General features: G+C 50.7%; 1 protein-coding gene across 1 annotated transcript in view; it reads right to left on the reverse strand.

Moving 5' to 3' along the window:
- GRK5 (G protein-coupled receptor kinase 5) overlaps positions 1–17,861 on the reverse strand; it is a 230,334-nt gene that overhangs the window by 108,896 nt on the left and 103,577 nt on the right. The window contains 1 exon segment of the mRNA XM_005698535.3: positions 16,304–16,399. Coding sequence (XP_005698592.2) covers positions 16,304–16,399 — 96 coding nt within the window.

The raw sequence follows: 17,861 nt of genomic DNA on the forward strand, positions 1-17,861 counted from the left end.
CCGATGAGTGGGGCAGGTGAGAGATGAGCTCACTTGTGGGGTACTGCTCTGCACCCCTCTCATGCAGATGGGAAGGGTGGATGCTGGACAGAATGGGAGAGGGACAGTGCCACCTGGCATGGCCTGGCTGCACCCGTGGGTGCTGGTGAGGCTGCCCTCTCTGCTTGCCAAGCTGTCCTGGCATCCTAGGGAAGGGTCAGGATCCTAGGAGAAAGCCCTTCCCTAATTTGGAGGCTGCCCTTGAGTGTGGCAGCCACCCAACCGGCCCGGCGAGTGATTACTCACCTCTCTGGCAGGATGTGACAACGCCAGGAACCAAGAACAGGTCCTTTGTTGCCACAGGTCCAGAACTGTCCTCCCGGCTCCTACCGTCCCCCACCCCAACACACAAGATGCCATGGCTGGAGCCTTCCAGGCTTCCTCAACTGAGCCACCTCCTGGGCCCACGGTGTCTGGCCACCGAGCCAACAGACCCAGGCCCCTCCTCGTTTCCTGCCTCCAGCTTGCCGGTCATCCCTGGGGTGGCGGGGGCGGGGGTAGCTGTTTCCCTACCTGCAGAGGAGGGGTGCAGCTAGCATGGGTCTGAGGTCTGCCAGCCTTGACATTCCAGGAGGAACCTTGTTAGGGTGAAAATTGGACTCAAACTCAGGTCTCCAGCTCCCGGCACTGGCACCACACCTAGCCAGCACCCAAGGACTCACTGAACAGACCCTGGTGATCCAGGGGTTAAGAACCCGACTTGGATTGCAGGAGACACAGGTTCGGGGATCCCTGTTCGGGGAATTTAGATCCCATATGCTGCAGAGCAACTAAGCCCGCTCGTCACAACTAGAGAAGCCCCTGGAAATACCTAGTACAATCAACATACTAAAAAAAACCCCTCACTGAATAAATAAATGAATGAAGGCCCCTCCCAGGATGTGTGAGCCGACCAGCCGCTGGGAGGTGCTCTTCCCTTCCTGCTGCAAACCAGGCGGCAGAGATCAGAGCTGCTCCAGGGGAGACTCTTCACCCTCCAGGAGGCCTTATGAGGGTCCCACTCAGCTCATCCCTGCCGTGCCCATGCGCTACCTGCCTGGACCTCCACACCCCCAGGCTAGGAGTTAGGCTCTTACACTCCCCAGTCAGTGACCCTGAACTAGCCCTTTGTCTCTCAGCCTCAATCTTATCATCCATAAAATGGGGGCGAGGGGATGGTAAGAAGAGTAAGCGCAGTAAGAATAAGGTGAGGGGCCATCCCCGTTTGACAGATGAGAAAACTGAGGCTTGTACAGGGGCTCTGTGGGAACTCTCTGTACTTCCTGCTCAATATTTCCACCAGACTAAAATGGTTTTAAAAAACAGAGTCTGTTCATTGAAAACAAAACAAAAAGAGGTGGGTGATCGATTGGCTTAAGGCACAGCGCTGGTAAGTTGGCACCTGGCAGAATGTGGACCTTCTAACCCCAGGCCCAGAAACTGCCCTCCCCTGCCCGTGGTGTCTCCAGGGCAGAGTCACTCTACCTCGTACCTGTGCAGGTGAGAGAGATACGAGACAGCCAGTAGCCTACCTTCGGGGCACAGGGTCTGATGATATAGACACACGTGCCAGGCTGATTCCCTCAACAGCACGGAAGCCCTGCAGATTCTTCTGGAAAGCTGGAGGGCAACAGATAGCACAAGCCTGGGCTCCCCTCAGCTGGGGCAAAGAGATGGAGAAAATGGAGCAGATCTCAGAATCTCAGGTTTCTACCTAGCGCAGCCATTGCAGGGAACAGGAATGTGGGAGGGATGCAGGCTGGGGTGAGTGGCAAGCACTCCAAGAATGACTCCTTTCACGTTAAACCCCAACAAGGTCAGAGGGTGGCAGAAGCTACAAGAGAACAGGTCTCATGGCTGACTGGCCAGAGGAGGAGGCCAGAGGACTGTGGGGCTGGAGAGTTCCCTCTGCAGCCCACACCCCCACCTTCTGAGCCCCAGTCAGCTCAGGTCTGCAAGCCTCACCCGGAATGTGCCTGAAGCAATCGCTCATACAGACACACCCCGGGCAGAGAGACAGCCAGTGCGACATTCACGCCCATCTCCCACCTTTTACAAGGCCCAGTGTGAGGGGGGGATGAGAGAGGACAGACAGCAGGGGAGCCAGAAGTCACCCCCAAAAAGAAGGGGGAGAGACAGGTGGGCAGCGGGAAGAGCTGCTGGCTCGGGGACCTCACAGGTGATGTGAAAGGCATTCCATGACCCAGCATCGAAAAGAGAAACCTGTGCCCAGCCTGCAGCGGCAGGTGAGGAAGCTCCAGCCCCTCCTGACTCTGCAGGGTCACCTGAGCCAAGGCGTCCTGGCCTCAGAAGAGGAGGCCATTTCTGGGACATTCCAGGTCCTGGGCTGGGTGCCTGAGAAACACCGTCTCATTTCTCCCTGGCACACAGTAGGTAAAGAATAAATATTTGGAGAAGTGAATGAATGTCGTATCACCCAGAAAGGCCAGGCTGCTCCATCCACAGCCCCTCTCTGCTCTCTGGTCCCACTGAGAATGGCGGCAGGGGTTGTCATGCTACAGCTCCCTGCTACCTGCAGGATGAAGACCTAACACTCCAGCTTGGAGGCATGGGTGGTGTCTCTCTTAGACCTCATCCCTCATGACTTCTCTGCACAAAGCTCACCGAAGCAGGGCACCATCGCATCTCAAATGTCCCCCAGCTGTCCCACTCCCATGGGGAAACCACGGCCAACATGGTGGAAGTCAGTCAGTATGGCCTTGACTCCGGCCCAGGTTTCGATCTGAGTTCTCCCTCTCCCAGAGCTCTGTAACTTTGAGCAATTTACTAATCTCTCTGCATCTCTGCATCTTCATGCATGAAACAGGGGCAGGGAAAAGTGACACCTGTTCCATAGGGTTTGTAACGCTTCAGTGAGCGTGTGTCTGTAAGGGAAGCAGCCTGATGCCTGGCCACGGTGAGAGCCCAGGAAACGCTTGCTGGATGGATGATGCTGACGACGCTGAACCTGCTGACCCCAGAAGCTTTCCCTTTCTCCCAGTGACTCCAGCTGGGAACTTCCTGTCCCACAGAGATGTCTCTGTCCCCCCTTCTCCCCCCGCCACCTCTAGGCATTTGGTACTGAGGACTGACTTGTGACAGCTGCCCACATTCTCATGGCCATTACCCGGCATCTTGTGTGTGCTTCCTGCCCTCTCTCCCCGACTAGGGACAGCTCCTTAAGGGATGGAGCTGGCCTCACATGCCCCCCCGGGGAGCCCTCGGCTGCACCTTGCCCAGAGTGAAAGCTGATCAGGGATTTATGGGTTAACAGGTTTTCACTCATGCATCTGTGTTGGTTGAGGCCCATCTTGCCTGGAGGCAGAGGGATAGATGAAGTGGCCTTTAAGGAGGGGGGTTTCTGGTGGTAACCATGAGAACTTCTAAGTCTGCTAAGAGTAAGTAAATAGAGACTTTGAGGGCTGAGAGAAAAGGGTTACATCCAGGTTACATAAAGGAAATACACAGCCCAGTCCATGCTGCCAGGAGCCACTCCGGAAAGCAGCTCCCCACCACCTGGCAGCTCCCTGGATCCCTGGCATAGAGTAAGGATTTAACAGATGAATGAACGAATGAATGGACAGATAAACTTAAAGCCAGCAGGACTTGGCAACCACCACCCTGGGAACCAAGAAACAGAGCTCTGACCTGAACGGGACTGTTGACAACAGTGATAATGAAGAGGAAGGGGATGAAGCAGCTGCCCCTGGACACTCGCTGTGAGCCAGGCCCTGGGCACAGCCCTCCCACTGTGCATCTCCAGTCAATCCTCGCAACTTCTATTCCCCTTTTTGCATACAGAGACACTGGGGTTAGAGAAGTTACATCATTTTGCCCAAAGTCATAGTCAGTAAGGAACAGAGCCTGGCTCCAACCCTGGTGTCTCATGTTCTTCACTGGTGTCTCTTGACCAAATTGATGGAAATGGGTCAGTCCCTCAATCGCTTTGTGCCAGCTGACCTGCCTGAGGCACAAGCACAGTGCCTACAGCTGCCAGGCACTCCCAGAGTTGCTGACGTCCAATCCTGATGATGGCATTTTTTGGCGATGGCATTTTTTGGCAAAGCCATTCTCGGCATCTCACTCTGTCTCAAGCTGGGCTCAGTCGAAGCCCTGGAGCAATATCACCTCTGTGTCCATCTCTGCCCACTAGGCAGAGGGGGCTGGCATGACAGTGATGCTGGTAGTATCTGTAGCCGCTCAGTTGTGTTTGACTTTTTGCGACCCCCATGGACAGAAGCCTGCCAGGCTTCTCTGTATATGGGATTCTCCAGGCAAGAATACTAGAGTGGGTAGCCATTCCCCTTCTCCAGGGGATCTTCCCAACCCAGAGATCCAACCCATCTCTCCTGCATTTCAGGCAGATTTCTTACCGTCTAAGCCACCAGGGAAGCCCAGGGTCACATGACCATGTTGAAAACAACCAGCAACAATTTGCAAAGCCCATGACAAAGCACTTTCTACCAGTAACTCCACTGGACACCTGCTCATCCAGTAAGGTAGGAAGGATGATCAGATCCCCATTTTAAAGATGGGCAAATTGGGGTTAAGTGACTTTCAAAAGGCCACAAAACCAAGGCAGTAGCCCAGGAACCTGGGTCTCCTACCTCCGAGGCCACAAGAGACACTACAACCATTTATTTCCATTCAAAATGGTACCTGACTTCTGGGCAGGGAAACAAAAGACAGCTAGCACAATTCTCAGCAGAGCAAACTGTGAAAGGGCCACACCTGGAAACAACAGTGATTATCTCATCAGCAAGTTTTATTCTCCTCTTTCTAGATTCCATTTTAGAAATTTCATCAATGGGTTTATTTCTGTAAAGAGAAAAAGAACTAAAAGATAACTAAAAAAATAAGTTTTAAAGACGATGCAAGGACAGTACAATTGTGAAACAGAAAAAATAAAAAAAAGAAGAAGAATGAACAAAAGGCCGGGCTGAGTTTGCAGGTTTCTTGATTTTGCATCTTCCCCTTCCCGGTACTGGCTGGAGGGGGGCAGCAGGGAGAAGTCAGCAGGAGCTCAGGCTCCCAGGAGCTCTTCAGGGGATATATTTTTTTGTTGTTGTTCCTTTTTTTTTTTAATTTGAAAGTTTATACTGGCCTCACATATCCCTCCACCCACATTTTTTTCTCACTCTCCCTTGGGTGCTAGCTCTGGGGTACTTGGAACAAGGGGTGTTTAACGCGCTGAGGCAGACGCTGGGGTTGACGCTGCCAAGGGGCTGCTGAAGACAGAGCTCAGGAAATAAATTCTGTAAATAGTCTGGGCAGAGACCGTCAGCAGTGTTGTCCTAGAGTCTCTGTATGGGTAGAACTCTGTCGCGCTCAGGCTGTGCGGGTCGGCTGGCCTCTTGGGCTGCTTTGAGGTCCCTGCTGCTGCATAAGCCAGCTTGTTTTCCCCTTGTTTTCAGCAACAGGCCTTAAAACAGACAGAAAACCCTTCTCTTGCCTGCGACTAGAGGGAATCGGGGCTGGCAAGCGGGGCGGAGGTGTTCATCAAACCTCACTGGCTTTGTCCATCAGCAGCACATTTCACGTTAATGGCATCTGTGGATGCAAGCGCGAGCTGGAAATGGAACATTCCAGAGGAAGCGAGGGAGGCAGAGGGCAGAGCGCAGTCCACTTGGGTTTAGCTAAATGTGTCTGCATTCACAAAGATGGCGTGGGCTTTCTCACCTCTGAACCAGAGACTGCGATGTCACAATGAAGTACAAAGAGGGTCATCTGAACACTAATTGTGATGGCAAAAAATGAGAGGGGAAAAGAAAAAAACCCAGGGGCTTCCCTGGAAGTCCAGTGGTTAAGACTGTGCTTCCACATATATCACATATTAACACACATACACATATATGGAATATAGAAAAATGGTACTGATGAACCTATTTACAGGGCAGAAATAGAGATTCAGACATAGAGAACAGACTTACAGACACAGTGGGGAAAGGAGAGGGTGAGATGAATTGAGAGTCGCATTGAAATATATACATTACCATGTGTAAAACAGATAGCTAGTGGAAGTTGCTGTATAGTGCAGGGAGCTCAGCCTGGTGCTCTGTGACAACCTAGATGGCTGGGATGGGGTGGGAGGCGGGAGGGAGGTTCAAGAGGGAGGGGACATATGTATACCTGTGGTTGATTCATGTTGTACGGCAGAAACCAACACAATATTACAAAGCAATTTTCCTCCAATTAAAAATAAATACAGTAAAAAATAAAAAAAAGACTCTGTGCTTCCAATGCTGGGGACATGGGCTTGATCCCTGATTGGGGAACTAAGATCCCAAATGCTGCCTGGTGGCCAAAAAAAAAAAAAAAAAAAACCACCCTAAATTACAATACATATATGGGATATATGTGTGTGTGTGCTTAGTCATGTCCGACTCTTTACAACCGCATGGACTCTAGCCCACCAGGCTCCTCTATCCATGGGATTTCCCAGGCAAGAATACTGGAGTGGGTCCCCATTTCCTCCTCCAGGGGATCTTCCCAACCCAGGGATCGAACCTGCATCTCCTGCATTGGCAGGCAGATTCTTTACCACTGAGCCACCTGGGAAGACCACGGGATAGATAGGAGGCCTTTAAAAAACCAGATTCGTTTGAGGCCACTGAAAGAGGGCTTCTTTTCAAGATAACTTAAAGGAAATAATAAATAAGGAAATAAACCACACAGGTGGGGGCGGACCGGGCAGTAGGCTAGTTCCCCACAGTCCCCTGGTGTAGACAATCACCCCTCCAGACAGCCCCTGAGAACAGAATTTTGTGTTTGGTTCACTGACATATCCTCAATGCCTGACACTCAAAAAATATGCGTCAAATAGAAAAACATAAATCACATTTATGGAGGTTTTTAATGACATGGGAAAAAATTTTTTAAATTATATTAAGAAAAAGATTAATAAACAAAACCATGGTATATACACAGGGGGAAAAGCCAGAAGGAATTACAGGCAAGTGTTAAGCATGGCTACAGCCCAGTGGCCTTCATGTGTGGTCCTTCATGTGCATTTTCTTATGCTTTTTAGCAAAGTAATTTACCAATTACAATGACTTGAACAATAACAACAAAAATAAAAAGAGGGAACACAAAAGCATCAAGCAGCATGGTTTGGAAAGCAGTCAATCGTCCTATAGACATTCCTGCGGCCTGTGGGGAAGCAGTGAGCCTCAGCCTACAGGGGTTAACCCCGAGCCGTAGGGAAGGAGGGGCAGGTCTACTCTCAGACTTGGGAGGATTCTGGGTCCTCTGGTCCCTTGAACTTGAACTCCAGAAACCATGTGAGAAGGTGGGTTCTTAGGGGTTGGATTGTGATCCCTCAAGAAGACACGGTGGTGCTGGAGAAGACTCCCTTGAGAGTGCCAAGAGGTCAAACCAGTCAATCTTACAGGAAAAAACCCCTCAATATTCACTGGAAGGTCTGATGCTGAAGCTGAAGCTCCAATACTTTGGCCACCTGATGCGAAGAGCCAACTCATTGGTAAAGACCCTGATGCTGGCAAAGATTGCAGACAGGAGAAGGGGATGACAGAGGACTGAGGTGGTTGGATGGCGTCACCAACTCAATGGACGTGAGTCTGAGCAAACTCCAGGAGATACTGAAGGACAAGGAAGCCTGGCATGTTGCAGTCCATGGGGTCTCGAAAAGTTGGACACAACTTGGCAGCTGAACAACAAAGAAGGTATGTTGGAGTCCTCACCCCTAGTCATTTATAATGTGATCTTATTTGAAAATAAGGTCTTCACAGAGGTGATCAAGTTAAAATAAGGTCATTGGGATAAACCCTAATCCAATATGACACCAATATAACTGATGTCCTTAAAAAAAGGGGAAATTTGAATATACACACACACACACACCCCCAAGAATGCCATGTGAAGATGAAGATGAGGTTAGTTGTGATGTTTCTACAAGCCAAGGAATTCTCAAAATCGCCAACAACCATAAGAAGCTAGGAGGAAAGCCTGGAGCAGATGGGCTCAGAAGGAAGCAATACCGCTGACACCTTGATCTTGGGCCTCCAGCTTCCAGAATTGTGAGACAATGAATTTCTGTTGTTTAAGCCCCCTGGTCTGTGGCATTTTGCTCTGGCAGCCTGAGCCCACTAAGACAGTGAGTCACAGAGAGACCTCATCAAGTCACTTGTCTCTTTGGGACTCAGTTTACTTACCTGGAAAATGAGAGACTTGGCTTAGAACCATGGGTTTCAGACTTGGTTTTAACTCTGGAATAAAACCTTACACAGAAACCCAAATATAAAAGGCAAAAAGAAAGCCTGATCAGACAGAAGTCTAATTTAGATCTTTCATGCTCCCTGCAGGGTAGCCTTTGGACACCACAACATCGGATCATCTATAAAATCCCTATCAAAGCTCTGTTTTAAGAATCTCCCAACATGAAACCCATCACCTAGGACCACTGAGCATTGTGCTTGCACCCAAGGCCAGGCTGGGCACTGAGGATCCAGCCCTCGCCTTCCAGTGGTATTGGTATTGGTACTCCAGTGGTGAGCAGTACTGCTTCCTTCTGGCCCATCTGCTCCAAGCTTTCCTCCTAGCTTCTTACAGTTGTTGGCAATTTTGAGAAATCCTTGGCTTGATCTTGGTGGAGAGGTAAGGCTAATGCCCAGCAAACTGTGGGACTAGCCAGGCAACTCTCTCCCTCCTAAGAGCTACAGCTGCAAACAGGTCACCTGATGCTCTAAATCCACCACATCTAAATTTATCTTGCCCTCCAAGGACAAGCAGATGCTGAGCCTTATCAGAGCATGGCAAGTGGCAGAATGACAGACGGGACGCGCCTTTATCACCCCAAGGACGGGAATGACGTCTGCAGAGAGACTTGGTATCCCTGACAAGGAAATCAAGCGCTTGCATGCCAGCCTGGCAGGCCTGAAGGGGCCTGGGTCACACAGACCCTGGATGGGGTGAGACCTGTCTCAGGAGCCCAGACTCCTCTCCAGACCCTGATGTGTGCCTGGCAACGCCAAGGGACCAGTTGCCCGTGAGCAGGGACGAACAGAAAGGGAGGCTGTTTGCAGCAGAGACCAGCCCTGTCTCATCTCTGGGAAAGGACCCTGGCCACCCATTCCATTCAGGGGATGCCAACAACGTGCAGGCAGGAGTCCACCGTGGGTGGGATGAGGGGGACCCTGCTGGTCAGAATGTAGCGCTGAGCACCCCAGGAGGAGGCTGGAGACTCCAAGGATGGGGGTCCCAGGTCAGACTGGGATGATCCAGGCCTGGGCTTCCTCCAAATCCTTGTAGGACTGAAAGTCCTGAGACTCCCCCCACCAGGCAAAGGCTTTTGGCTATCAGGTGGCTCCCACCTGCCAGCATACCACAAGAACCGAGCAGGAGCCCCTCGGCCAGTCCTACAGGACCTGCAAAGACGGCAAGACTCTTATCATCCTCTCAGAGATCACATACTCATTAGTGGACCCAAAATCTACCAGCAAAGAGGGAAATGGCATCACTGTCCCCAGTGCCCCACTGTGGAAGCAGGCAGCAGATCTCATCTTTAAGCATTCAACTGTGACCACACAAATAACTTGCCAATTCTTTCTCTTTTATAAAAAAATCACCTTATAGGGCCTCCCTGGTGGTTCAGTGGTAAAGAATCCGCCCCTCCCAGTGTGGGAGACACCAGTTCAATCCCTGATCCGGGAAGATCCCACAAGCAACTAAGCCCATGAGCCACAACTACTGAAGCCCGAGCACCCTACAGCCCACGCTCCACAACAACAGAAGCCACTGCAATCAGAAGCTCATTCACCAAAACTAGAGAACAGTCCCCAACCTGCCACAGCTGGAGGAAAAGGCCCAAGTGGCAACGAATATCCAGCACAGCCAAAAATTTAAAAATAAACCTTTTTTAAAAAGTGCAAAATCTCAAGGCACAAAATACAAAATATTATTTTTATTTATTATTATTTTTTTATTTTCTATTTTTTTTTAATTTTTAATTTTTTTTTAAATTTTAAAATCTTTAATTCTTACATGCGTTCCCAAACATGAACCCCCCTCCCACCTCCCTCCCCACAACATCTCTCTGGGTCATCCCCATGCACCAGCCCCAAGCAAGCTGCACCCTAAATCTTACAGATAAAGCTAACGTCCCCTCTGACCTCTATACCTTCCCCGGTGCTAAGTCACTTCAGTCGTGTCTGACTCCTTTGCCACCCCATAGACCTCAGCCCATGGCGTTCTCCAGGCAAGAATACGAATTGGGTTGCCATTTCCTTCTCCAACGGATCGTCCCAACCCGGGGATAAAACCCGCATCTCCTGTGCCTCCTGCATTGCAGGCGGATTCTTTACCTGCTGAGCCACCGGGAAATGGCTTTCCCAGGGGTAACCCTTGATAAGGCTCCAGGGTGCAACCTTCCAGAGCATCCTTGTGTCCTAGGAAAGAAACCTGCCAGGCCAGGGATCTGGGCACAGTGTGACACCATCAGCTTCCACAGGGGAGGAAGGAGGGCCAAGGGCTGCAGGGAGCAGGGTGGCCCAGGAAGCAGAGGCTAGAGGCAAGGGTTCAAGGAAGGGAAGGATTCAAATGACCCAAGGCAGGGGTCCCTGAGCACTGGACCCACGTGAGGTCTGCACAGAAGTGGCTAGCCCCACTCCTTATCTGTAGCCAATTTGGCTTCTTTGGGAAATTCTAAAGCCTCCCCTCCAGGGCCTTCAACCTTTACCCTACACCACCAGCACCATGATGATAATGGTGATAAGGATGGTGTGTAGTAGGCACCCTGCTGGCCCTTCCAACAATTCTGCCAGGCTGATATTAGCGTGTCCCATTTTCTAGACAAAGAAATATGCAAGCCAGAGAAACTAACCAACTCGCCCCATGTCACATACCTGGGAGCCATGGAGCCACCATTTGACTTTAATGCCAATGGTCTTCCACAAGACAACACTGGTTCTGCGGCCAATGGTACAGCTCCTGGGTCTGCAGTGATGCCCAGCATGTAGTAGGGGCTTAACACGTGTCTGTCGGCTGATTTTTTGTTGAAAGACCATGGGCAACACTGAGTGAATAATCAAGACTAGGCTAGTTCAAGGCAGACTTCACGTTATTTTCATTTTCTTCTTTTATTTTTAAATGTTTTTCGGCTGCACACCAAGGCATATGGGACCTTACTCCCTCATTGCAGGGATTGAACCAGCACCCCCTGCATTGAAAAGCGGAAGCTTAACCACTGGATCGCCTGGGAAGCCCCGTGGTTTTTCTTCTTTAAAGTTAAAAGTCTACAGTTTCTTCTAGAAATCCCCCACAGCCTAGAGTCGCTGCTCCTAGAAACAGTTAAGGCTTGGCAAGTGGTTCTCTCCCACATGGCAAATGAAATCTCTCCTGTCCCGTCTGTCCGTGAGGGTGCTGGGCATGGCGGCATCTACTTTCTGTGAAAAGTCTCCTCGTAAACGTCACCCTGCCAGGAGGTGGGGAGGGGGCTTGATTTATTATATAGCTTTTGGACAGTTCCTGCAGAAATATTGCCAAATAGCGCAATAATCAACTCTTTCACTCAAGCCCCCTCATACTCTTTTTTTTCCTTTTTTAATGAAAGAATAAAGTATGCAATGAGCCTGAGCTAAATAAATAAAAATGCCACACTTTATGCCCAAAAGAACTTTCTGCGTCACTGAGAAATATTTGCAGACCTCAACAATCTTTTATCTTCACAATGATGTTCCCGCCTTCCAAGTTCTGGATATTCTGAGAGCTACTTTGATTTGGGCACTCTCTAATTAGCTTACAATTAGCTTACTAACGAATGCCATTATTCAATGTTTCATCAAGCAGATATTAGAGAACACTTCCTCTTCTCATGATCTGTCTGCTCTCTGCCAGGACTGTCTAAAATTGGTTACTGATGTCTGGGGCTCAATTGGAAGTAGATACATGTGGCAAGGAATCTCTGTCTTAATACTCATTGCTGCCATTCAGTTAGTTACAGTTTCCAGGCTGGGAAGGGGGGCAGCACTCATTCAATCACTTTATCCATCCATCCATCCACCTACTCCCAGTACCAGCAATGGAGACCCAAGATGGAGAGTGTGGTACATGTCCCTCGGGAGCTCACACAAAGCTATGCCCTGAGAGGCTCAGAGTGATGTCATTTCCTCCAGAGAAGTTCCCGATGGGTGGAAGACCTGCGGTACAGTTCTCCAGCTCAGGAACCTGTCGTCCCTCCAACATGAAACTTTCTCAGTTTGCTCTCACCTATTTCCGCCATCCTCCTGGGTTCAGCCATGAATGAGCTTGGGGGTGGCAGCAGGGGTTGGGGGGTCAGGAATCAGGCCTATTTCCCAAGTGCATAGCATACCATGAGGGCTCAATAAACTTAGTAATCAGATGAACATGCAACCCACACTTAGAAGATGAGAGAAAATAAGAGACAGAAATGTCTCTTTTTCTGAGTGCCTAAGCAGTCTCTCTGCTTTGGGTACTGGCTGGGGGCCGATGTCAAAAAATGTTTGTGAGTCAATATAATGCTGGTGAGTGGAGAGTTGCAGCTGAGGACCAAGGGCCTGGACTGTCCTGTCCAGAGCAGGTCACGTCTCCTATTGGAGGTTAACAGACTCTGAAATTCAGACTCAGGTCTGAAAAGGGTGATTGGACAAGATGCTCTCCAGTTCCTTGAGTTGAGAATTCTGTAAAAGTCTAACATCACTGTAAGAATTATTCTAATTGCAGCCTCAGGGGAAACTGGCCTGGGCCAGGAGTCACCAGGTCACCTGCCCCTCTGACTTGTTCATCTATCTGGTAGGGAGTGGGGGAAGCGAGTGTTAAAGCAGATGCTTTCTAAGGTACCTTATAAGCCTGAACTTTCATGACTTTTCGTTTTAAACCATGGGCTACATTAAATTTGCGAATGCCACACTCATGTCACAGATTTTCTAAACAGAGCCCTAATTTTCAATATTTCACTTCACTGACTCTCCCAGTATTTAATGAGCCCCTACAGTGTGCCAGGCACTGTCCTAGTGGTGACTCCCACAGTCACTGTGTTCATGGGACATTCAGTCCAGTGAGGGAGAGAGAAAACCCACAGGTCCACAACTAAACACAAGATGACTGCAGCTGGGGTCATGGGCCAAGAGCATTAATAGATGGTACTACGTGAAAGATAGCGATTAAAGGGAGAATACAGTTCCTTTCTAAAGGTTAGTTGGAAAGGCTTTTCTTTTCTTTTTTAAAAAAATATTTATTTGTTTGGCGGTACCGGGTCTCAGCTGTGGCAAGCAGGATCTTCCACCTTCACCGCGGCATGCAGGATCTTTGGTTGCAGCATGTGGGATCTAGTTCCCTGACCAGGGATGGAACCTGCGCCCCCCTACAATGCGAGCACAGTCTTAGCTACTGGACCACCAGGTCCTACTCTTTGCGACCCCATGGACTATAACCTACCAGGCTCCTCTGTCCATAAGATTCTCCAGGCAAGAATACTGGAGTGGGTTGCCATTTCCTTCTCCAGGGGATCTTCCCGACCCAGGGATCGAACCAGGGTCTCCCGCATTGCAGGCAGACGCTTTACTGTCTGGGCCACCAGGGAAAGATATGAGTTTACTTTTAGGGAAGTCCCAGGAAGGCTTTTCTATGGAGGTGCTATCTGAACTGAGACCTAAAGGTCCCCTGAATGTGGGGGAAGAGCATTTCAGGCAGAGGGACCAGCAGAGGCTCTAGGCTAGAGACAAGCTTGGGGTAGTCAAGGAAAAAGCAACCAGCACAGCAAAGTCACTAGAGGAGGAGGGAGTGACTGAGACCAGGGTGAAGGCAGACTCATACAGGGCAGCATAGCAAGGGCATTGCCAAGAGGTCGATGGATGGGACTCAAGAGGTCTCTGAACCTTGACTTCCCTGGTGACTCAGACGGTAAAGCATCTGCCTACAATGCGGGAGACCCGGGTTCAATCCCTGGGTGAGGAAGACCTCCTGGAGAAGGAAATGGCAACCCACAACAGTGTTCTTGCCTGGAAAAATCCCATGGATGGAGGAGCCTGGTACGCTACAGTCCACGGGGTCACAAAGAATCGGACACAACTGAGCGACTTCACTCACTCACTGAACTTGGATGGAGAAAAACATCGTCTCTCTTTTCATCAGCCTCTAACTGGAAATGAGCATTTCCTTGAGTCATGAATGTCAACAAACAACCCACAGTAACGTTAGCAGTGCCTGGGAATGATCAACAACAGAAATCTCACACCCATTCATATCGCCATCATTGCAGGTATCTGGAAATATTACTTATGCTCACTAACTCAGAATTACAGTAGCTATTAGAACAGTTGCTGAGCCTTGGTTAGACCAGTTGCTGAGCATTTTTACAGTTTCCCAGGTGGTGCAGTGGTAAAAGAATCCACCTGCCAAGCAGGAGACGCAAGAGATGCAGGTTTGATGCGTGGCTTGGGAAGATCCCCTGGAGTAGGCAATGGCAACCTGCTCCAGTAGTTTTGCCTGGAAAAGTCCATGGACAGAGGAGCCTGGCAGACTACAGGCCATGGGACCTCAAAGAGTCAGACATGACTGAAGGACAAAAAAGCTCATATACTTCAAGATCATAATATTTTAAAGTGTCTAATTATCTGCAAAGAACTGGTTTCCTTTGCAACACCATGTACTTTATTTTCTGTATATATAAAAGCATTATTCTGAGAAGGGATCCCTAGGCTTCATACAATGGCCAAAGTGCTCATAAAGCACGGTGAGAAGTTTGTGTTTCATTCCAGGTAGGAGGAGAGGCCGCTGTGGTTTCAGCAGGGGGCCCACTGGGTGCCGTCTTCATTTCTTAAAATCACCCTGGGGTTTCTGCTGGGGGAGATGGCCTGCAGTTGTTGTCCAGGGGATCCTAGAGGGCTCCGTCCTCCCCTCTAATGAAGAGCCTTCCCATGCGGCCTTCCAGGCCCACAAGGGCCACGTCACCCTGGCCCAAAGCCTGTCCCAGGACATCCTCTCCAACGCTTCAGAAAATGAGCTCATGTGTGCGCAAGAAAAATAAATGCAGCATTTGCCACTGTTTGGTTTGTGTATTGGTCTAGAAAAGAAATGAGATTTTTATTTAGGAAAGCCTTCCAGCAGGACCCCAGCAGAGGCTGGGCAAACACCAGGGCGACGGACTGTAAACACGCAGGAAGGCCCAAGCCCTGGGGCCCGTCCCCGTGAGCAGCAGTCCCTCGGCTGGTTTATGGCGGCCTTCCTGTTTTCCCGGCCTCTCTTCACACTGCCCTCACACACAGAGCCTTTTCAATGCCCTCAAGGAGAACAGAAGAATTCATTTTCACACGCCAGCGCACACGTTTCTCACACCCTCCCAGGGGAGTGGACTGTGCCAAGAGGCTGGTTTATGGACTCAGACAGACAGATGGGGCTGGGGCCCATGGGGTGGGGCCCGTGGGGTGGGGTCCACGGGCGGAGCAAAGCTCAGGGGTAAATCCTAGGCTCCTGGGTCCCCCAAACCGGAAGTGAAGAGGGTGGGGCCAGGCCAACTGGAAGGTGAGGGGCCTTGGTGGCACTGGGGCAATGGCCTGAGGCCTCCTAGGGAGCAGGGTTAAACTTGTGGGGACTGAGAGTCAGGGGGCAGGGAATGAACCTCAGTAGAGCTTGCTCACCTCCCAAGTGTCAGGATCAGAGAGGAGAGACAGGGAGAGTGAGGGAATGCTAGGTCCCTGAATCTGGCTCAAGGGTAAATGAGAAGGAAGGTAGAAAGTGAGGTGTCCCTGGCCGTTGCCCAGAGATAACACGATTTTTTTTTTTTTTTGGATGGGAGGCGTCTTCTTTGTTTGCACCCATTGGCATTTCTGGGTGGTGAGTGTCTCCAGGACCTGGTCCCTGGGATATAAAGGAGGCAAAAAGGAAAGCCAGGAGCTCACTGGCACATCATCACTCCCCACAGCTCGAGGTCCCAGCCAGTCTTCCTCTTCCTCATCTTTAGGAGGACAAACAAGCCTGGCAGGCTACAGTCCATAGGTTTGCAAAGAGTCGGACATGACCAAAGCAACTTAGCACGCACATACGCACGCACACAAAGTAAGGGAGGCAAATTAACAGCCTCAGAGGGTAATTGGGGGTTGATCCCACCCAGCACGCATCAAATGCTCCATGAATTTTGGATGAATTGGCTGTATCTTTATGCCAACTGGCAAAGGCATCAGCTTGGAGCTCCTACCTGGCACCCTTTACAGCATTGTCTATTTTGACTCGCTGGACAGATGACTCCACAGAGACTGGGCTCCTCGCTCCCCTCCCAGCTCCTCCCTGAGCCCCCTGGAGCAGAATGGCTTACCTATGGTCCTTCGGAGGTCTTCACACTGGTTAATGTGAGGGAACTTCAGGATTTCCTTCCACTTCTTGCTTTTCCCTTTGCGCTTTCCTCCGCCTCCTGCAGAGATGGGAGAGAAAGACAGGGAGCTGATGCTGGTGTTGCCTGGGGTGCCAGGGCCCACATCCCATCCCAGCGAGCCTGGGTGCAGCTTCCTAGCTGGGAGACTGGGACAAGCCCCTCCCCAGCCAGCATCAAGCCTATGCGTCCTTCCTTCAGGCTCACACAGGTCTGGGCTCCCCCACCCAGCACAGCCTCTCCCATCACCCACTTCCGCACCCACACTGGGTGCCCGTTCTTGGCTGATATATTAACCGTAAGCTATGCAACCCCACTAGGGACCTGGCATCAGCCCCAGACTAGACCTCAACCTTTCTATGGCAGAACCTGGCCAACTGGCTCAGGAAAGCCTGGTGAAATGGACTCACAAATGGGTGAGATGGATTCACAAACGCGCCCCCCCACCACCTCTTTTTGTTCTCTTGTTTCCTGTGGACAGTCCCCATCCCCAGCTGGAGGCCAGGTGCTGAGGACAAGGATGTCAACTCTCCCTCGCCTTGAGTACCCCCTTCTTCTCCCACCTCATGATCCCCAGGGTCTCGAGGCTGGAAGGACTCCTGATGGACCACGTCAGCTGTGACCCCACCCCGTATGCTGCCCAGCATGCACTATAATGAACACATGCTAGGGACACACATGTGATGAATATGCACACGTGATAAACATACAAACACAGTGAACACACATGTAACAAGCACAGAGAATGAATACATGGAGCTGTAAGGTGCACCCACGGGTGTCCCTGTCATCCCCACCACTTCTTATCCCCGCACAGTGGACAGACATCAGAACACTCAGGTGTGTACACAAGGGGCTGCTGACTCCGGCCTGCATGTCCCTGAGCCCACCACCGCTTGGAAATGGGGCCTGGAGGCACCTCTGTGCCATCACACGCTCAGGACCCCACAAGAACCTGACATGCATCTGTCTGACCCCTGTCGCCAGAGTAGTCCTTAAATCCCACTGGTCAGTGACTCATTAAAGGTCACATAGCCCTTTAGGCCCCTCAAGATTTTAAGGTCCTTTTATCCTCCTTCATGGGATCAACACCCCAAGTACCTGTGGGATTTGGGGCCTGGTTACAGAAACATGGGATCTTGGGCAGGCCCTTGGCACCTTGGGCTGCTCTCTAAGCTGGGTGGGTGTGATGTCCCCCCAGTCTGGCGGGGCAAGGGCCCTTTCTCCAGCCAGCCAACCCAGGGTATCCCAAAGGAGCTGGGTTCTGGGCCCACCCCCAGCAAAGTGTGTGTTCTGGGGCTGGCATGGAGCTAATCTCAATAAATGTAGCCGCTTCCCTGGTGGCTCAAATGGTAAAGAAGCCACCTGTAATGCAGGAGCTCCAGGTTCGATCCCTGGGTCAGGAAGATCCCCTGGAGGAGGAAATGGCAACCCACTCCAGTATTCTTGCCTAGAAAATTCCATGGACAGAGGAGCCTGGTAGGCTACAGTCCACGTGATCTCA

Source organism: Capra hircus, chromosome 26 (genome assembly GCF_001704415.2).
Source record: "Capra hircus breed San Clemente chromosome 26, ASM170441v1, whole genome shotgun sequence".
Taxonomy (NCBI): Eukaryota; Metazoa; Chordata; class Mammalia; order Artiodactyla; family Bovidae; genus Capra; species Capra hircus.